This window comes from Phocoena sinus, chromosome 9 (genome assembly GCF_008692025.1).
Source record: "Phocoena sinus isolate mPhoSin1 chromosome 9, mPhoSin1.pri, whole genome shotgun sequence".
In the NCBI taxonomy this organism is placed as follows: Eukaryota; Metazoa; Chordata; class Mammalia; order Artiodactyla; family Phocoenidae; genus Phocoena; species Phocoena sinus.
The window spans coordinates 29,598,964-29,621,750 of NC_045771.1; the positions used below are offsets into that span (position 1 = coordinate 29,598,964).

General features: G+C 41.2%; 1 protein-coding gene across 1 annotated transcript in view; it reads right to left on the reverse strand.

Moving 5' to 3' along the window:
- Positions 1–22,787, reverse strand: part of CPED1 (cadherin like and PC-esterase domain containing 1) — a 294,480-nt gene that overhangs the window by 257,141 nt on the left and 14,552 nt on the right. The window contains exon 2 of the mRNA XM_032643898.1: positions 1,575–1,758. Coding sequence (XP_032499789.1) covers positions 1,575–1,758 — 184 coding nt within the window. The remainder of the gene's footprint in view (positions 1–1,574; positions 1,759–22,787) is intronic.

Sequence of the window (22,787 nt, forward strand, 5' to 3'; positions counted from 1 at the left end):
GTGCTTTTCTGACAATATCATTTATGGATGTTCCAGAACTTTAGATTGGTCCTTCTTAATAGAACCAACCCCGGTGAGGTTTGTAAACTTGGTTTCCAGCTGCTTTGATATTCCAGAGCATTCAACTTCCCTTTTGTTTTTCTTATGTGTTTCCAAAAGCTCTAGATTTCCATACTTCTCCTGGGGGCGGGGACCAGCAAATGGCATTCCTGAAGACCTGTGCTAATGACCTCTGCACATTTTAAAGAACTTTCTTTTCATCAAAGTGGATCTCTTGGGGCTTTCTTCCCTGGGAGCTTTGTTAGCTAAGCAGCTTATAACTTTACCGCCAACATGGTAAAAGGTCATGAAGAGTAATCATGGCTAAATGTCCCCCAGCCTCTTCCACTGACCAGCATAAACCAGCACTTTAAAGAGCAAGGGGGAACCTAACTGAAGAGCAAGTGCTACTGGGATGTCAAGATGGCTGAAAGTGAAATGACAAATGAAAATTATTGTGGCACCGGGATCTGACATTTTCTCCCAAAGGAAACCATCACGGAGATCAGCAGTGGATTCAAATTGCTTTTCCTCCCCTCCCTTTTGATAAAAAGGAAAACGGATACACTGCGTTGTCGTAAAGAGAAAAATCTGATTGGCTCATGGAGAACGAGTGCTATACATCCTGGTAGCTCTAATAATGATAGGTTAGTGCAGGATAAGGGGCCAAAAGAGGGAGTGGGCAACACGGAGGTGAAGAGGGCAAGCACAGAAGTGAGAGCTGGGACACAGGAGTTCAAATCCTGCCTTTCCATCACCGCAGGTTTAAGATACAAGGTGAGTCACTGCACCTCTCAAAGCCTGTTTCCTCTTCTGGAATTGGGGAAGGAATGAATATTTCTTAATCTTAGGGCACTCAGGGGCCTTCAGTGAGGATTAAATGAGGCCATGAATACAGGATACAACATGTCACATGGTTAGTCACTCAAGAAATGTCAGCTGTTACTGTTATTGCCCTTTTTGACCTTCATCACCTACTCAACTTTTTCTTCAAATAACTTGTTTAAAAACTTGTCTCCTATTTTTCACTTCAAATGACAGAAATAAAAAGTACTTGGCTAGTAATGGCGTGTGAGATAAATATCTATACTTCTTTTGCATTTAGAACCAATCTGTGAATCACATTTAAGCTAGCTTCTCGAAACAATTTCCAGCACATTCTACTTGCAGTCAGATGAAGTGGCAATTTTCTTAAAATATTGAGCAGTTTGGTGCTGGGCAGAACATGTATTTGGACTCATAAACATAAACATGTTTTATGTAGCATTTAAAGATGAACTATGCAGCTCCAAAATGCTATAAAAATATAAACAAAATAATTTCGGGAATAAAGAAATGTAGCTAAAAGAAAATGGAGAGGAAGCAGAAAAGGCGCCAAGTTTTCTATGATGCAAGCAAGTTGATCGTGGGTAAAACTTGGTTCTTGTGAATTTTTTTAGAGGAAGAGAGTAGCACATTTCAGGAAGTATTTAAATTAGAAGACAAGCCACTTTGGTAATCAATTAATTACTTTGGTAATTAATTCTGACTCTGACCTTTTTCTAGTAGCCCCAGCCCAGGGTCGGCACTGAACCTTTCTTCAGTGATGACAACCGCATAGTGATGCCGAGTGAGAATGCGCTGGTGGAGCTGAAGCTCCCTTTTGCTGGAGGAAGGAGGCCTGTAGAGAATGGCCTTTCTGCCATGGCTGCCGAAGTGGATCTCAATTGACTCTTCGATCTACAGAAGGAAAGAAGGCATAAAAATTCAAGGAGAAAAAGGAGCACGTTTCCCTTGAAGGAGATCGTTAATGCAAATCGGGGGCCGTTCAGAAAGTTGTCTTTTACGTTTTTCTCTGTAAAGGAATGACAGATCCTCTGAAAGGCTGACCAGGACAAAGCCAACCTCATCTGCGAGAACTGAAGGTGAACTGTATTTTTCTCATTATTCCAGAAAGATGAAAATTTCAGGCCATTAAAATACAGAGTTCCTGGAGGAATACCGTAGCATGGAAATACTGAGCTCAACTCCGGCTGAAAAATAGAAATTAATAGCAACGCTTTTCATCTGCATTGTGCCTTTCTGTAGTAGTTCCAACTGCCTTATCTTTTAACAGTTCTTTTAGGTAAACACATTAGAGGAAATAGACTCAGGGAGGATGGATTTTGCACCGGAAGGACAGGGGAGCACAGCTGAGAAGCAATCCCAGAGCTCTCTGGAGACGCACAATGCTGATGCTTCTCTCCATCAGGACGCAGCAAAATTTGAACGCATCTCAATGAGGCAGGATGGAACTTCATGTGAGAAGGGGAGGGTATCACTTAAGTATCATAATTTTAGGTTCTTCCTTCAGTGGTTTATTGCTCCTCCAAAGAAATATTCTTCTTTCTCACGCTGATGTTTGAAATACCGTTAACAAGAGAGAAGTTTTGGGACTTCCCTGGTGGCACAGTGTTTAAGAATCTGCCTGCCAATACAGGGGACACGGGTTCGAGCCGTGTCGTGTGATCGGGAAGATCACACATGCCGCGGAGCAACTAAGCCCACAAGCCACAACTACTAAGCCCACGCGCCTAGAGCCCGTGCTCCATAACAAGAGAAGCCACCGCAATAAGAAGCACGCGCACCATGATGAAGAGTGGCCCTCACTCGCTGCAACTAGAGAAGGCCCGCGTGCAGCGACAAAGACCCAACGCAGCCAAAAATAAATAAATAAATTTATTTAAAAAAAAAAAAAGAGGGAAGTTTGAATTGGCAAGTAGAAAGAATACTGACATTGAAATTCATTATACGGTTTAATGGTGGATACTATGTGTTTTCCTGAAAATCTGTGACTAAACCTTGATAAAGTAGACATTTTTTACCACTGGAAGGAGTGATGAAAGTGGATGGGGGTTAGAGAAAAAAAAAAAATGGGAGAGGCCAAAGAAGAGGAGACAAAGGGGTTGGAGGAGGCAGATGAGGGGGAAGAGGTAAAAAATGAAATTGGGAAGCCACATTACTTTTAGTGGCAGCTCTGAATCAAACTGTCCATTTCAGTGATCTAAGACACATTTTGTACCCTGTCTTTTCACTCCTTAAATTTCTTCATTATTTCCCACTACTGACCGAAACAATTCCACATCTTTATCAAGGAATGTAGGTCATTTGAACTTAGACCCCATCTTCCTTCTCTGGTCATGTTGTACTCTTAGTCATTTCCATTCGTGATCCCATTCTGCTCCTTCATACAGACTCCATTGTGCCTTCAACCAACAATTCCTTCCTCTCTCTCCATTCTTCTGTTTAGCAAACTCCAAATCAAACAGTACCTCTTTGGAAATTTTTCATTGAAATACATCCTTCCATCAGCATTTATGAAACTGTGTCTCTCCCTGATGTGAGTTCCTTAATGGGCAGCCTGCATTGTCCCTGTGTCTCTAGTACACATCGTACATACTTAATAAATGAAGATATCTAGTAAATGAATGGACTGTAATGCTCTATCAAGATCTGATCTTTGAATATACATATGGAAAGAAGAAACAGCTTTAGCTTGTAAACCCTTTGAGGGCAGGAACCATATCCTATTTTCATTGCATACAAATGATGGCTATCTGAAAATTCAGAGACAAAGCATGGTGTAGCGCAGAAGGACACAAACTCTGCAGCCAGGCTGCCAGCTTCGAATCCCCTGGTTCCACCAGCACTAATCATGTGACCTTGGACAGTACCTTCTTCCTAAGGCTGCTGTGAGGATTAAGGACTTAATATTTGTAAAGTGCTTAGAACTGTGCCTGGCATAAAGGAAGTCCTATATATGTGTTTTTAAAATAGTCATATATCAAAAAGAGCAGAGAGTCAGAAACACTGTTTCTGTATCTGAGCTTTGCCTGACACATGCTAACATAGGCTCTTAATACGTGTGTGATGAATACAAAGGAAAGAAAGAGAACACCAGCTATCACACCTTCTGTGCATGGTACTTTGGGAAAACATGATCAGATATTTTCCCTTGTTAAAGGACATTGCATTTTATTGATAACGAAACAATTTAAACTCAAGAATTTAACTGCAAACTGGGACATAATTCCCCAGCAAATGTTGTAATTGTTCGTAGTGATAAACAATTAAGGAGTATTTGAAACCAACTACTGGTTGAGCCTTTGGACTCAGCAATTAGAGGGAAACGGTGGCCCATAGGAGGCCAAAATAAACAAACATGCATCTAGGTGAAAGGGGAAGACGGATGCTTCCAAATATATCAGTGTCACTCAAGCAAAATACAGTGTCCAGATTTCCCTTCTCACATTATTTTCTTTCACAATCACAGGATGCCCCTCTCGATTACAGCTGGCTCGGGTACAGCGGTGATTTCACATGAGGAGAGTATATTTTCAAACTTTAAGTTCTTATTATTTTGAAAGATATAATCCCTCTTTCCCACCCCCACCCCCCAAACCATGATCAGTTTAAGTAAGAGCAGCATAGTTCTTACCCGCCTATCTTATAGAGACAGTGTTAATTACTGGCCATATTTTATCATAACCTTTATAACACACTGGAATTTTAACTCATGTCTCAGACTACAGAGAATAAACAGGAAATGAGTTTGTCTGTCAAATTATGTTGTCTTATCCTGCCAAATTATGTTTTATTATACAAACTGCCCCTGTCATAATATTTATAACACCCTGTATCAGCAGAATGGCCCAATACCAAGGGGCGAGAACGGTTTTAGCTGGTCCAACAACAGGGGCATGCACTGCGGATGTGAAATACAGTTATGTCAACTGCACCAGCAAATGCGGGATTATCAAATGCCCGGAGCAGCACGTTTGGAAAGGAGAGCTCCTGATGACTCCTACAAGTTTGAGGGTATATTTTTAGTGGAAGAATACATTTAACCTGGCTATCACTACAACAACTGAACTTAAGACTTGCGGGTCTGCTGTGGAGAATTTAGAAAAGAATGAGTGTTACTGGATGTTGACACTCTGAACCCCGAGTCACTTCCCTTCTCTCCCTTCTTCCTGAGAGATCTGCAGAATAGCCCCTCAGAAATCACTTCGCTGGACTACACGAAAGCTGCTTTATAACCGAACACATTATTTTTACTGGAAGGACTTCAAAATCTGACGCCTCTATGCCGCCTTAGGATAGAGTGTCGTAATAAACTAGTTGGAGGGTTAGATGAAGCCATGTAAGGAATCAAAAATCTAGATTTGGATTCTGGCTCTGCCACTCGCGTGCTTCATCCAATGGGGAGAGTGATGTAATCTCCCCACATCAGAGTTTTCTCATATGTATAGTTGCAGTAGCAAATCCTACTTCATTAGATTGTATGGTGAAATTAAATCAGTTTTCTATTTGAAAGTGTCCAACACAGCATCCCACCAATAAACGATGTCAAATATATACAAGTAAAATTGAATAAAAATCTATATCATATTGTAACTGCTTTTATATTAGGAATTCTGTAAGTTTTTCAATTAATATAGTTTGGTCTCTATCATAAAAAGCCTTTCTACAGTAAACTATATGCTTCTATATACCCTGATACATATTTTTCTCTGTCGGGTTTATCATCTTTTAAGGCAAAAATATGATTTCTTTATTATGTTTATTGTCTGTTTCCCCACACCATAAAAGAAGGTAAATGAAAGTATATACTTTTGTCTGTTTTGTTCACTTTTGTTTCCCCAGCCTAAGAATAGTCCTTGGCACATATGGGCACATAATAAATATTCTTTGAATGAATGAATACAAACATCTTTTTTTGCAATATATAAAAGTCTTTTTTATAAATACTACCATGGAAGATTGGGATAGAAAGTGGTGAAAATTTGTATTAAGAAATTTGTTTCAAATGTAAAATTGATAGCTAGCGGGAAGCAGCCACATAGCACAGGGAGATCAGCTCAGTGCTCTGTGACCACCTAGAGGGGTGGGATAGGGAGGGTGGGAGGGAGACACAAGAGGGAAGAGATATGTGGATATATGTATATGTATGGCTGATTCACTTTGTTATAAAGCAGAAACTAACACAACATTGTAGAGCAATTATACTCCAATAAAGATGTTTAAAAAAATAAAAATAAAGCAATTTGTTTCAGTAGAATAGTGGCAAGAATGACAAAAATAGAGTCAAATACTTGAGCAAAGTAATGAATTTACAGTAAAAAAAAAATCCAATAAAGAGCTATATTATAAAGGCACTATATTTCTCAGTTACTATTAACAAGTCTCTACCAAGACTTACCACAAAAGCAAGAAATACAGCTCTTAAAAATATAGTAGAGATGAGAAATAAAACTTGTTTTTTTTCCATACGACAGAAAGATTTTTTTCTGGATTTATTAAAGTAGCCACGTATTTATGACACTTTTTGATGCTCAAATACAAATCACATAGTAGACCTCGTCGTATGTGTGTCATATAAAACTAAAAGTCAACTTGCCATGCTGTCTAGATTTTTGGCATTTTAGAAATATTATAGAGTCTATCATAGTGAATTACGTTTTAATTTTTCCACTACAAGAATAGAGAATTTTTTTCCGTTGGCAAGATGTACACTTATTTTAGAGAATTCAAGGAATAAAATGGATGGAGTTTTCCAGGATGCATATCCTATACATTTTCTACTTAAACACTATTTATAATTGTAGGACAGTTTAGGAACTGCAGGTTCCCTGGATATGCAAACAGAGCCCCGGAGAATGTTCCCTACTTAAATGAACATATAATGACCCGCGGCCTCCATCTCACAGCTGACTCAGCTGAACCTTGAGCCCATCATGGAACGATCACACATTTCTCAGAACTACTCCATGACAACTGAGCACCCTCTGAATGTACCCCCAAACTGTACTTTGGGGCTATCCCAACACCCAACATCCAATGTAAGGCAAATTTACCCATCTGTGGCTCTATGTAAGTTCTAAACAAAAGCAATAAAGTTTCAATATTAAAGAGCATCCACAATGTAACTTTGATGAAATAGCTATTGCCAAACCTCATCTTCACCTATTCCTCAATCTAATTTTCCCTTTGACACTCTTCACAATTTATAGTTACAGATCGCTTGTATACTGTCTGCCCTTCCTACAAGTCTGTATGTTTCATGAGGGCCTAGACTTGTCTGCTTTGGTCATTGTTGTACACACAGCCTACTGCCAGGTTCTAAATAAGAGTGAACGGGAGGATGAATGAGCAAATGAATAAACGCTAAATGCAAACTATGAGTTCATCACTTGCAAATATATGCATGCCCTTTCATTATTTTACTCACTGTCAGGTAAAAAAATCCACTAGAAAGTCTCCGTGGAGGCTTCGACATCCGCATCTCAAGTCATAAGATATCCATGGCCTCTCTATCCCTAATGACTCTCTCCTCCACTTCACTTCAACCACCCACTCCAATGGCCAAATCTTGCTTGATCTTTGTGGTCCCCCAAACAGTCCCATCTCTGAAATTATAAAATGCGATACTCCATTCTCTGATCACATTCATTTATTTCCAGATCTTCTCATTTAATTCCTAATATATCAGTTCTTCAACCACTGGTCTTTCCCCCTAATGCCAACTTTCTGCTAGCCTCCTTTCACCTTCCTTCTCTGCATCTCAGATTCCAGGATCCAATATTCCCTACCCGGTACATTAAATTCCCTTGCTCCACTGTACGTGCATCACAGTCATATGGCAAAACCTCAAGCATGGACGAGCTGGAGACACAGCATTAAATAAGACAGGCAAGTCTCTGCCCTCACAGAAGTGACAGCCCATCAAGGAAAGCAGACATAAACATCTAGTTATAATAAATGATGACATGCCAGGTAAACCGGGAGGAAGAGGATGCTGTGAAAACTCTGATCTGAGAGAGCCGAGGAAGATCTCTGCAACCCGCCTGACCTGCCCCTGGGCTGGGGTGCTGAGATCTGCTGAAGAAAAGGGCTCAGTTGGACAGATCCTGGTTGGCAAAGCCAATGCAGTCCTCACACTCCCCAGACCATCCAACTATGCTTCCTGGGTCAATTCTCTCTCACATTCTCCAAAGTGACAAACTTTCCCACTCTCCAGCTACCTCCTTATTTCTACAGATAACAGCCTCCTCCTGACAGAGGAAAGTAGCCATCTTAGAAGGAGACACACTGAGTTACACTACGTCTGTTTTGGCAAACCTATAGCCTATCAGCACAACCAGCATTTCCTCTTTTCTTCTGATTTCCAGAGAAGAAACCTGTCCACTTCTTATCGATGGTCAATCACTCTGCTTTTTCTCCAGACTCCAGACTCCCCCTCCCTCCATGGGACGGGACCTGCACCAGTGGGAGGGAGCTGTGAAGGAGGAAAGGTTTCCAACACACTAGGAAGCTCCTTCGTGGGCGGAGACTGCGCGTGGCGGAGAGGGAAAGCTCGGAACCGCGGAGGAGAGCACAGCAACGGGTGCGGAGGGCAAAGCGGAGAGATTCCCGCAAAGAGGATCAGGGCTGACCGGCACTCACCAGCCCGAGAGGCTTGTCTGCTCACCTGCCAGGGCAGGCGGGTCTGGGAGTTGAGGCTCGGGCTTCGGTCGGAGCACCGGGAGAGGACTGGCGGCGTGAACACAGCCTGCAGGGGGTTAGTGCGCCACGGCTGAACGGAAGGGAGTCCGGGGAAAAGTCTGGACCTGCCGAAGAGGCAAGAGACTTTTTCTTCCCTCATTGTTTCCTGGTGCGCAAGGAGACGGGATTAAGAGCGCTGCTTAAAGGAGCTCCAGGGACGGGCGCGAGCCGCGGCTAAAAGCGCGGACCCCAGAGGCGGGCATGAGACGCTAAGGCTGCTGCTGCCGCCACCAAGAAGCCTGTGTGCAAGCACAGGTCACTATCCATACCCCGCTTCCGGGGAGCCTGTGCAGCCCGCCACTGCCAGGGTCCCGGGATCCAGGATCCGGGGATAACTTCCCCGGGAGAACGACGGCGCGCCTCAGGCTGATGCAACGTCACGTCGGCCTCTGCCGCCGCAGGCACGCCCCGCACTACGTGCCCCTCCCCCCCCCCCCCCCCCCCCCCCCCCCCCCGCCCCCGGCCTGAGTGAGCCAGAGCTCCCAAATCAGTGGCTCCTTTAATCCTGTCCTGTCTGAGCGAAAAACAGATGCGCCCTCCGGCGACCTACACGCAGAGGCGGGGCCGAATCCAAAGCTGAGACCCTGGGAGCTGTGAGAACAAAGGAGAGAAAGGGAAACACCTCCCAGCAGCCTCAGAAGCAGCGGATTAAAGCTCCACAATCAACTTGATGTACCCTGCATCTGTGGAATACCTGAATAGACAACGTATCATCCCAAATTGAGGAGGTGGACTTTGAGAGCAAGATTTATGATTTTTTCCTCTTTTTGTGAGTGTGTATGTGTATGCTTCTGTGTGAGATTTTGTCTGTATAGTTTTGCTTCCACCATTTATCCTAGGGTTCTATCCGTCCTTTTTTTTTTTTAATTTTTTTTTCTTAATGATTATTTTTTTATTTTAACAACTTTATTATATTTTATCTTATTTTATTTTACTTTATCTTCTTTCTTTTTTTCCTTCCTTCCCTGCTCCCTCCCTCCCTCCTTTCTTTCTTTCTTTCTTTCTTTCTTCCTCTACTAATTCTTTCTTTCTACTTTTTCTCCCTTTTATTCTGAGCCGTGTGGATGAAAGGCTCGTGGTGCTTCAGCCAGGAGTCAGTGCTGTGCCTCTGAGGTGAGAGAGCCAACTTCAGGACACTGGTCCACAAGAGACCTCCCAGCTCCACATAATAATAAATGGCAAAAATCTCCCAGAGATCTCCATCTCAACACCGGCACCCAGCTTCACTCAACGACCAGCAAGCTCCAGTGCTGGACACTCTATGCCAAAAAACTAGCAAGACAGGAACACAACCCCACCCATTAGCAGAGAGGCTGCCTAAAATCATAATAAGGCAACAGACACCCCAAAACACACCATCAGACGTGGACCTGCCCACCAGAAAGACAAGATCCAGTGCCTTATCCACCAGAACACAGGCACTAGTCCTCTCCACCAGGAAGCCTACACAACCCACTGAACCAACCTTAGCCACTGGGGACAGACACCAAAAACAATGGGAACTACGAACCTGCAGACTGCAAAAAGGAGACCCCAAACACAGTAAGATAAGCAAAATGAGAAGACAGAAAAACACACAGCAGATGAAGGAGTAAGATAAAAACCCACCAGACCTAACAAATGAAGAGGAAATAGGCAGTCTACCTGAAAAAGAATTCAGAATAATGATAGTAAAGATGATCCAAAATCTTGGAAATAGAAGACAAAATGCAAGAAACATTTAACAAGGACCTAGAAGAACTAAAGATGAAACAAGCAACGATGAACAACGCAATAAATGAAATTAAAAATACTCTAGATGGGATCAATAGCAGAATAACTGAGGCAGAAGAACAGATAAGTGACCTGGAAGATAAAGTAGTAGAAATAACTACTGCAGAGCAGAATAAAGAAAAAAGAATGAAAAGAACTGAGGACAGTCTCAGAGACGTCTGGGACAACATTAAACGCACCAACATTCGAATTATAGGTATTCCAGAAGAAAAAGAGAAAAAGAAAGGGACTGAGAAAATATTTGAAGAGATTATAGTTGAAAACTTCCCTAATATGGGAAAGGAAATAGTTAATCAAGTCCAGAAAGCACAGAGAGTCCCATACAGCATAAATCCAAGCAGAAATATGCAAAGACACATATTAATCAAACTGTCAAACATTAAATACAAAGTAAACATATTAAAAGCAGCAAGGGAAAAACAACAAATAACACACAAGGGAATCCCCATAAGGTTAACAGCTGATCTTTCAGCAGAAACTCTGCAAGCCAGAAGGGACTGGCAGGACATATTTAAAGTGATGAAGGAGAAAAACCTGCAACCAAAATTACTCTACTCAACAAGGATCTCATTCAGATTTGATGGAGAACTTAAAACCTTTACAGACAAGCAAAAGCTGAGAGAGTTCAGCATCAAAAAACCAGCTTTACAACAACTGCTAAAGGAACTTCTCTAGGCAAGAAACACAAGAGAAGGAAAAGACCTATAATAACGAACCCAAAACAATTTAGAAAATGGGAATAGGAACATAAATACCGATAATTACCTTAAATGTAAATGGAGTAAATGCTCCCACCAAAAGACACAGATTGGCTGAATGGATACAAAAACAAGACCCATATATTTGGTGTCGACAAGAGACCCAGTTCAGACCTAGAGACACATACAGACTGAAAGTAAGGGGATGGAAAATGATATTTCATGCAAATGGAAACCAAAAGAAAGCTGGAGTACCAATTCTCATATCACACAAAATAGACTTAAAATAAAGACTATTAGAAGAGACAAAGAAGGACACTACATAATGATCAAGGGATCGATCCAGAAGATATAACAATTGTAAATATTAATGCACCCAACATACGAGCACCTCAATACATAAGGCAAATACTAACAGCCATAAAAGGGGAAATCGACAGTAACACATTCATAGTAAGGGACTTTAACACCCCACTTTCACCAATGGACAGATCATCCAAAATGAAAATAAATAAGGAAACACAAGCTTTAAATGATACATTAAACAAGATGGACTTAATTGATATTTATAGGACATTCCAACCAAAAACATCAGAATACACATTTTTCTCAAGGGCTCAGGGAACATTCTCCAGGATAGATCATATCTTGGGTCACAAATCAAGTCTTGGTAAATTTAAGAAAATTGAAATTGTATCAAGTATCTTTCCGACCACAACGCTATGAGACTAGATATCAATTACAGGAAAAGATCAGGGAAAAATACAAACACTTGGAGGCTAAATAACGAAGTGATCACTGAAGAAATCAAAGAGAAAATTAAAAAATACCTAGAAACAAATGACAATGGAGACACAACGACCCAAAACCTATGGGATGCAGCAAAAGCCGTTCTAAGGGGGAAGTTTATAGCAATACAAGCCCACCTTAAGAAGCAGGAAACATCTCGAATAAACAACCTAGCCTTGCACCTAAAGCAATTAGAGAAAGAAGAACAAAAAAAACCCCAAAGTTAGCAGAAGGAATGAAGTCATAAAGATCAGATCAGAAATAAATGAAAAAGAAATGAAGGAAATGATAGCAAAGATCAATAAAACTAAAAGCTGGTTCTTTGAGAAGATAAACAAAATTGATAAACCATTAGACAGACTCATCAAGAGAAAAATGGAGAAGACTCAAATCAATAGAATTAGAAATGAAAAAGAGGAAGTAACAACTGACACTGCAGAAACACAAAAGATCATAGGACATTACTACAAGCAACTCTATGCCAATAAAATGGACAACCTGGAAGAAATGGACAAATTCTTAGAAATGCACAACCTGCCAAGACTGAATCAGGAAGAAATAGAAAAGATGAACAGACCAATCACAAGCACTGAAATTGAAACTGATTAAAAATCTTCCAACAAACAAAAGACCAGGACCAGACGGCTTCACAGGCGAATTCTATCAAACATTTAGAGAAGAGCTAACACCTATCCTTCTCAAACTCTTCCAAAATATAGCAGAGGGAGGGACACTCCCAAACTCATTCTACAAAGCCACCGTCACCTTGATACCAAAACCAGACAAGAATGTCACAAAGAAAGAAAACTACAGGCCAATATCACTGATGAACATAGATGAAAAAATCCTCAACAAAATACTAGCAAACAGAATCCAACAGCACGTTGAAAGGATCATACACCATGATCAAGTGGGGTTTATTCCAGGAATGCAAGGATTCTTCAATATGCGCAAATCAATCAACGGAATACACCATATTAACAAACTGAAGGAGAAAAACCATATGATCATCTCGATGGATGCAGAGAAAGCATTTGACAAAATTCAACACCCATTTATGATAAAAACCCTGCAGAAAGTAGGCATAGAGGGAACTTTCCTCAACATAATGAAGGCCATATATGACAAACCCACAGCCAACATCGTCCTCAATGGTGAAAAACTGAAAGCACTTCCACCAAGATCAGGAACAAGACAAGGTTGCCCACTCTCACCACTCTTATTCAACATAGTTTTGGAAGTTTTAGCCACAGCAATCAGAGAAGAAAAGGAAATAAAAGGAATCCACACTGGAAAAGAAGAAGTAAAGCTGTCACTGTTTGCAGATGACATGATACTATACATAGAGATTCCTAAGGATGCTACCAGAAAACTACTAGAACTAATCAATGAATTTGGTAAGGTAGCAGGATACAAAATTAATGCACAGAAATCTCTTGCATTCCTATACACTAATGATGAAAAATCTGAAAGTAAAATCAAGAAAACACTCCCATTTACCATTGCAACAAAAAGAATAAAATATCTAGGAATACACCTACCTAAGGAAAGACCTGTATGCAGAAAATTATAAGACAGTGATGACAGAAATTAAAAGTGATAAAAATAGATGGAGAGATATACCATGTTCTTGGATTGGAAGAGTCAAGAGTGTGAAAATGACTCTACTACCCAAAGCAGTCTACAGATTCAATGCAATCCCTATCAAACTACCACTGGCATTTTTCACAGAACTAGAAGAAAAAATATCACAATTTGTATGGAAACACAAAAGACCCCGAATAGCCAAAGCAAACTTGTGAACAAAAAATGGAGCTGGAGGAATCAGGCTCCCTTACTTCAGACTATACTACAAAGCTACAGTAATCAAGACAGTATGGTACTGACACAAAAACAGAAAGATAGATCAATGGAACAGGATAGAAAGCCCAGAGATAAATCCACGCACATATGGTCACCTTAACTTTGATAAAGAAGGCAGGAATGTACAGTGGAGAAAGGACAGCCTCTTCAATAAGTGGTGCTGGGAAAACTGGACAGGTACATGTAAAAGTATGATATTAGATCACTCCCTAATACCATACACAAAAATAAGCTCAAAATAGATTGAAGACCTAAATGTAAGGCCAGAAACTATCAAACTCTTAGAGGAAAACATAGGCAGAACACTCTATGACATAAATCACAGCCAGATCCTTTTTGACCCACCTCCTATAGAAATGGACATAAAAACAAAAATAAACAAATGGGACCTAATGAAACTTCAAAGCTTTTGCACAGCAAAGGAAACCACAAACAAGACCAAAATACAACCCTCAGAATGGGAGAAAATATTTGCAAATGAAGCAACTGACAAAGGATTAATTTCCAAAATTTATAAGCAGCTCATGCAGCTCAATAACAAGAAAACAAACAACCCAATCCAAAAATGGGCAGAAGACCTAAATAGACATTTCTCCAAAGAAGATATACAAACTGCCAACAAACACGTGAAAGAATGCTCAACATCATTAATCATTAGAGAAATGCAAATCAAAACTACAATGAGATATCATCTCACACCAGTCAGAATGGCCATCATTAAAAAATCTAGAAACAATAAATGCTGGAGAGGGTGTGGAGAAAAGGGAACTCTCTTACACTGTTGGTGGGAGTGTAAATTGATACAGCCACTGTGAAGAACAGTATGGAGGTTCCTTAAAAAACTACAAATAGAACTACCATATGACCCAGCAATTCCACTACTGGGCATATACCCTGAGAAAACCATAATTCAGAAAGAGTCATGTACCAAAATGTTCATTGCAGCTCTATTTACAATAGCCCAGAGATGGAAACAAACCTAAGTGTCCATCATCAGATGAATGGATAAAGAAGATGTGGCACATATATACAATGGAATATTACTCAGCCATAAAAAGAAACGAAATTGAGCTATTTGTAATGAGGTGGATAGACCTAGAGTCTGTCATACAGAGTGAAGTAAGTCAGAAAGAGAAAGACCGTATGCTAACACATATATATGGAATTTAAGGGGAAAAATGTCATGAAAAACCTAGGGGTAAGACAGGAATAAAGACACAGACCTACTAGGGAACGGACTTGAGGATATGGGGAGGGGGAACGGTAAGCTGTGACAAAGCGAGAGAGAAGCATGGACATATATACACTACCAAATGTAAGGTAGATAGCTAGCGGGAAGCAGCCGCATAGCACAGGGAGATCAGATCAGTGCTTTGTGACTGCCTGGAGGGGTGGGATAGGGAGGGTGGGAGGGAGGGAGATGCAAGAGGGAAGAGATATGGGAACATATGTATATGTATAACTGATTCACTTTGTTATAAAGCAGAAACTAACACACCATTGTAAAGCAATTATACTCCAATAAAGATGTACAAATACATATATATATATATTTGAACGCTTTCTATGTGTCAGGCATGGTTCTAGTCTCTGAGAAATACAATAGTGAAGAACCTGGATAAAGTTCTAGCTCTCACTGAGCTTACTTTTTAGTGGGAGGAGCAATAGACAATTAATGGTATCATGAAAGATAAGTTCCTGCAGAGATAAGATATCTGGTCAGGGCAAAGTGTCAAAGATGACCCAGAGGTCTTCCCTGGTGGCGCAGAAGAAGAAAGGGGCACAAAAGAGGAAAACAAAAGAGAACAGCAGGACAGAGCCTGACCCGGCCATCCTAAGCTAGAAAATATTTAATGAGAGAAAACATCAAATTGCCTTAGTCCACTGGGAACATCTGAAACACTGAGACTTAAGAGATATAGTATGATTTTTGCTCATCAGAAGAGACTTCCCACTCCACCTATAAAGTACGAAGCATATAACCTGATGGTAAACCATGAGAATGCCTCGGCCATCTCTGTCTAATGCCCTTCTCTGCCCTCCCAACTCAGAACCACACCACGCCTTTCTAAGAGGGGTGCGCAGTATAGAGCCTGTGTAGCCAGAGGAAGGAGAAGAGGAGTGCCTGGAGAAGAGCAACTTTCAAGACAGGAAAAAAAAAAAAAAGAAAAAAAGGCCACTTCTCAGCTCTTCAAACCCCAGCCAATGTACAGACAGGTTGGGCGTAGCTTCAATTGGGTGCAGCTCATTCCTTCCCCAGGCTGACCCGCACACAGAGCAGGCACCTTGGAGACAGTGAGAAACTGAAAACAAACCAAGAACACAAGAACAGGGGTTTCTCCTGGAGTCCCTATCTGGAGTCTGCTGCTGTGATTGCTTGCCTCCCCATGCCTGCATTTGCTGACTGCCTATCTCACCCCCCTGAAGTGCTCATCCATTTCAACCAACATGGAGGAGCTTAGATTGCCTCTCTGCTTCTCCCAAATTTTTGTTGCTCTTTTCTAGCTGTTTTGAAGGTCATAGTAAGCATCTTTTTCAGCTTCCTCTGGAGGCTGTTCCTCCAACGAATTCAAGACTCCTTTCCTTGAGGTGCCACCCACGATGCACAGCTGTGGGCCATCGGTTTACTATTTGCTATAACTTTACAGACATAACAAAACCCAGCTGAGAGTACAAAAACACAGGACTAGCTGGGAGATGGTGGTCATGATAACGTCCTTGGAGACATCTTTAAGAATTAGATAAAGCTTTGAATGAGATCAGAAGAGAATGTAAATTACTTTTTCTTTTGGCACAGTTGATTTTACTTTCTATTTTGGATCAAATAAAAACCACTCTAAGTGTCCCTCTTTTGCCTTTTCTCCTTCCTTCTGCTTTCCTCTTTCTCTACAGTTCTTTCCCATTCTCAGTCTTCTATTAATCCGACACTTAATCACATAGAGCTTCAGAGGAGGAAGACGTTATTTGCTTTCCATCCTCAAACCCTGATAGCGTTTGCTGGTCTTAGAGTAACAGCTCCCCAGCCCCCTGAATCTTATCACAGTGTCAGCAGTGGTTAAAGGACATCCGTAAAAATATAACAAAATATAAAATCAACAATTCCCAATTATGAAATACCAAGCAGAGGACAAGGAGAGACCTTGTTCTTTTGAAAAATGTTAAAATAATAGCAAGTCTCTGTCCCCCATGCCAAAACAAGGAGTTAATTCTGCAATTCAACCTTAAAATAGAAGTCCATACAAAGGCAACAGTAACAGAAAGGAAAGAACACTGGGGTCATTACAATATCAATACCTAAGCAGCATACAATCTACCAAACAGTTTAATGGATGCCAGAGACCCTGAATCTAAGTCAGAGGCTTTGCCAGCAACACCCCAAGGACTTATGAATCCTGAGTTTCCATTCTACTTCCCACCCCACTCCCCCATTCATTGTCTACTGACACCACTTAACCTCCACTAGGTGTACTTCCCTTTCCTCATCTGCAAATGAACATCAACCTCCCATCCTACTTTTCTCACTGTTGTAAGGATCAAAGGAGACTCAAACAGTGAAATAAAATCTTTAGAAAATGTACAACCCCTCATAAATGTAAGGCGTATTTAAATATCTCTTAAAAAGTGATCACATTGGGACTTCCCTGGCGGTCCAGCGGTTAAGACTCTTGTGCTTTCACTGCAGGGGGCACGGGTTTGGTTCCTGGTTGGAGACCTAAGATCCCGTGGCCAAAAAAAAAGCAATGGCATAAATATCACTTTAAAAATGATAGCATAGGGCTTCCCTGGTGGTGCAGTGGTTGGGAGTCCGCCTGCCAATGCAGGGGACACGGGTTCGTGCCCCGGTCCGGGAAGATCCCACATGCCGCGGAGCGGCTGGGCCCGTGAGCCATGGCCGCTGAGCCTGCGCGTCCGGAGCCTGTGCTCCGCAACGGGAGAGGCCACAGCGGTGAGAGGCCCGCGTACCGCAAAAAAAAAAAAAAAAAAAAAAAAAAAAAAAATAGCATAAAAGTGATCTTGACAAATTAAAATATTTTAAATTGTTAAAAGATAAACTGAGGCATATTTAAAATTTTAAGAGTTTATTTGAGCAAAAACCCATTCCAGTTGGACTGCACCAAACCTGAAGTGATTAGGAACATTCTGCCAATGGGAGCTGGGGAAAGACTTATATAGAGAAAGTATGGAAGCAGAGAAAGGAAATTATTGATGAGCTGTAGCCTAAAGCCTAGTTGGCTGTTTGTGACTGGTCATCCTTGGCGTTTTGATTTCGGAACCCTGAGCCATTCACAGAATTAGATTTTGGTTTGCCTACAGAGGCCCACACAGCCTCACAGCCACCTCGGTCTAATGGGCTCCTTGTTTAATTAATTTAACAGAATTAAGACCCTACAAACTTCAGTCAAATGATTTCATAAGGGTTCTGTCACAAGGAGAATATTAAAGGGCTGTGTTTATATATTAGGGACATTAAAGCATTTAAAAATAATCAATGGATCACCATTTCTACTATTCTTCTCTGCTAAAAATCCAGTGTCAGAGCAAACATCATTATGAAAATAAAATATGGCCACTGACACCACATACACAATGGACACACTTTTTAGATTTGGGTGTCAGATAAAAATTAGGCAGTATGTTCATTGCACAACTAAATATGATTTAATGTCCTATAAATAAATTCACAACCACGATACAAAAAGCCCTTAGCAAGATTACATTCCCTCTTTGGGGCTTAGAAATATGGTCACCATTGTTTGCTCTTAGGACCTTCCATAGGACTTACCTATTAACTTTTACTCACTTCATTCTCCACTTTAATCCTATTCCCTTCTCTGCACTGTCCCTACTACAAGGCTTGCTGCACATCCTCCCACCACCCATCCTTCCCAGTTTATGACCTCGACTCTCCTCCTAGCCATGCAGTCCTCTCTGCACTTCACCACTGCACACACTAAGACCCCAGGCGTCTGCATCAGGCCACCATGAAAAAACTTGTGGTGGCCAGCCAAGAATCTCTTCCAGCACCATGGCAAATATGCCCTCCCCTGGATAGAGAGTCCAGCCTAAATGAAACACCTGCTGGATGCAAGGATAGAATTCAGGCACTGAGATGGCGATTAAGATTCTCCATCCACTGTCGATCCAGTCACCACATTCATACTCCCAGGAGAGGTTCCTAAGGCCACTTCAAGTGTCTAATATTGTCAATCCATGCAGATAGCATCCCCGGCTCCTTTCATCTCCCCTCAGCACTCACATCCAAGTAGCACCCAGTTTATCTGGATTCTCCCCAGAAATCCAGGGTCCCCATGAATTGCACAGATGGTTAAGGATAGAAAGCCAACACACTCCATGCAGGTGGTCCTGCCTCTATCTCCAGGGCAGCAAAGGTCAGCTCCAATTCTTGGGTGAATGAAAGGCTACAGGATAGAGGCACACATCTCACAAACCCAGAGGAACTCTGCCTCACCCTACCCATGTGGGGCTCAAAGTGTTGAAAAGAATGGGGGAACGCGTGTTAAACATCTAGACACCAAAGTCTGCAGAAAGGAAACATCCTGCCTTACATCAAATGTGTAGACCAAGTCTCCTTAAGTGCACATTTATGCCTTGGCACACATTTTTTGCTTGCTTACTCTGAGCACCCTTGTTCACTCAGAGTGAACAGAGTGGCTGTTCACACTCTATGGTCTCCTCATCTTGTCCCTTCAGCTCCCTGGCCAGTACCAATACACAAGCTTGAGGACGACCCTGGGTAACTCTCCTCCCAGCCTGACTGAGCCCTGAGAGCCCTCTTCTCTGTGCTTCCCCGTTAGAAGCCTCCATCCAGTCCGCCCTGATCCTCTTCCCATTGCCAGATGCTGTACCATCACACCACCACCTCATAACACAACCTCACGTATTCCTGCCAAAATCTTAGAGCTCTCCAAATTACACACTCATTCTAGAATGTTTAAGTATTTCATGGCCAACTTTTTGCTTTAAAAATCAAAAATTGGCAGGAAATGACAATATCCAGTAATACCACAACATAAGCACTATCTTTAGAGGAAGGAATAAGACATCATCTAATACTGTTATCAAATTTTCAACTCCCTAAACTCTATAATCCTTTCCGTAAGGGATTGCAGAATATCATTTGTTGTTTTTTTTTTTTTTCTGTGACTGGCTAGAAAAGTAAGTTCTCTTGCTAGAAGTCCAGTTTATTTTTAAAGGGTCCACCAGATGATCTCATAGGTCAGGCCTAAAGAAGAAAGCATCTCTTCAAACACAACAGATTGCTTTGGTTTTCTCAGGAAAGCAGGAGGTAAGGACATCTTATAAATGGAGAAGGACCTGGATGAACCCAGTGGAGATCAGTGTTTAAGAACCCAATTGAAACCCCAAAAGAAGAATTCAAGGACTGCTGGCCACCACAGGAAGTCCTGTACTGGACACACAGCGTGAATTATACGAGTTCCCATTCATCAATTCATTCAACGTTTTATGTGCCAGGCATTGTGTAAACTTGATCCCTGCCCTGATCTAACTGCCAGTAATTTATTAGAAGGTTTTGTGTAAATGCTAGATTTCTCAGGGAGTGGTTGCATTATTGCAAGTACTTGGTTACTTTGTTCAGGGTTTTGTTAAGAATTGTGCTTAAGATCATGTGCACATCTTTGGATGATGAGACATCCTCTCATTTATATCACAGAGAAGGGCTCCTTTTAAAGTGTTGTTATTTTATATTAAAAGCAGGAGACAATTCTAGCTTCTTGAGGTTTCTATTTCTGACAGAAGATATTTTCACAAATACATTTGCTCTGCTCTACAGCAAACAAGTGTGTTTAAAGCAGACATAGTATTACTTTAACCATTGTTTCTTTAAAAGAAAAGTAATCAGCTTACCTCTTTTTGCTTCTATACTCCCCCATGAAAAAGAAAATTAACTGCTCCAAATCTATCTGCTCTAAAAATAGCTTATGTATAGCGCTAAAATACATGGATAAATAGGTTTAGCTTATGTGTAGGAAGCTTCAGATGTGTTATTAATTTTCACTATTTACTCGAAAAAATAATTAATAATAAATGGAGGAGTGAGGAAAAACCCATTTGAAATCACTTCTGCCCTCTGGGTGTGTCCGGTAGGGAAGGTTTACTGCTCAGTATGAAAATCTACTTTCTGGCTGATACTTTGCTAAAGTCAGGCAGTTCCTGCCTGCCACATAAAAGTTAATTTCCTGTTCCATTTTTCCTGAGGCATCTGTGCACTTTGGCTAAATTAATGCTAGATTTTCCACTAGGAAAGAAGCAGGCTTAAGGCTGAAACTATTGGAATGCTATTATACTTCCTATCACTTGTTAAAGAAACAGTGAAACTCAACTGTGACAGTGCCAATTTGGACTCCTAGTGGCATTTTCAAAAATAACTGTATAACCTGACATCTGTATAGCACACTATAAGTTTTTAAAGAAAAGAAGGAGTATTCCTGGTACTCACAGTTATGCTGTATATATGCACTCTTCTCCCTCAGAGGCACCAAGTGCAATGAGAATATTTTCATGGCCTTATTCTTTGGGACGTGTTAAATTAATTGAACAAGTAGGCCTGTAGACTGAGGTGGCTGTAATGCCAGTGGTCTATATAAGCAAATCAAAGTGGAGGTTTTGAAACTGACACTTAAGGACAACCAATCACAAAGGAGGCTTTAAGTTGTGGCCAATCGATAATTTCCTTGCTCTGCTTCCTTCCACCTTTTTTCCGTAAAAGTCTCTCCCTGGGCTCATGCCCTCGGAGCGTTCCTAGCCACTTCGGGTTTGGTGCTGCCCAATTGGAATCGACTTTTGCTCACATAAAGTCTTAAAATTTCCAATGTGTCTCAGTTTATCTTTTAACAAATGTGATAATGTTTAGTCGCCTGCCTTTTATAATCTCCATGTTTTCCAAAGCATTCTGCCTAATTCGTGCCTAACTTGATCCCATATCATCCCTGTAACAGGCATTTCCACCCACATGCCGCAGTCCACGAAAATGAACCCCAAAGGATCACTTGTCCATGGTCACTCAACTTTTCAGCATCGGTTCTGGGTCCCCATCTGTGTGTGTTCTCTTTTGCCTGGAGACCGTGAGTGGGGCGCAGCAGGATCTGCCTCAGATACACAGACTTTTAACAGGTGGTTCAGGAGGTTTCCAGAAGTCTACACCACCAGCCCGACACCATCCACTTTTTCTTATTGCAAAACCGACGAGAAACACCAGGATCCTGGAGCAATATTACTATTTAAATAAATTGTCCTTTCTTCCCATAGATTAGTCATTGTCATCAGGCTTTTTCCCTTGCCTGACTCTCCCATCCTGAATTGGCCACTCTTCCCCAGATGTCTCTCTTAGTCATAGTCAGAATGGCAGCAGATACCGGGTTCTTTTTGTCAAGATCAGCTGTGAGGTATGTTATAAGATATTGGCTACATTGGCTATAAAAAAGAATTAAAATATCAAAATTTGTAATAATTTACACTTTAGAAATCAGGGAACACGTGCTGCATGCCCACTACTTGCAGGCAAACACTTTCTTGAGTGGGAGAAGAAGGAAGTATTGTGCACAGCCCTGGAAAACCAGTGGAATGTGCCTGCGTTTGACTGCACTGAGAGCGTCAAGTGACAGACGGTTAGTATAGGACACACCGTTTTAAACATCTGCCTAAGCAAAATATAACGAAGAAAGCACATAGGCTGAGGATCAAAAATATGTACTATACGTGCATTATTGAAACAAATATCAGCCCTTTAAAGTGCGTGTTTTTGTGGTCAGAGCTTAAACCCAGCTTCTCAGGGGCAAGAAGGACACCATAATTTATTGAACACCAACTCTGGTCAGCCACCATGCTTACTGTTTTCAAACACATAATCAGTTTTCACAAGTAAGGCTTAGTTAGCTTCATTTTTCCAACGAGAAAATTGAGAGTTTAGAAGTCTAGGTAAAATTTGTCTATGTGCTATAGCTAGTAAATGACACGTCTGGAATTTTAACCTATGTGTAAGAAAGCCCATGTTTGTTCCACAACATTCTGATGCTCTATTAG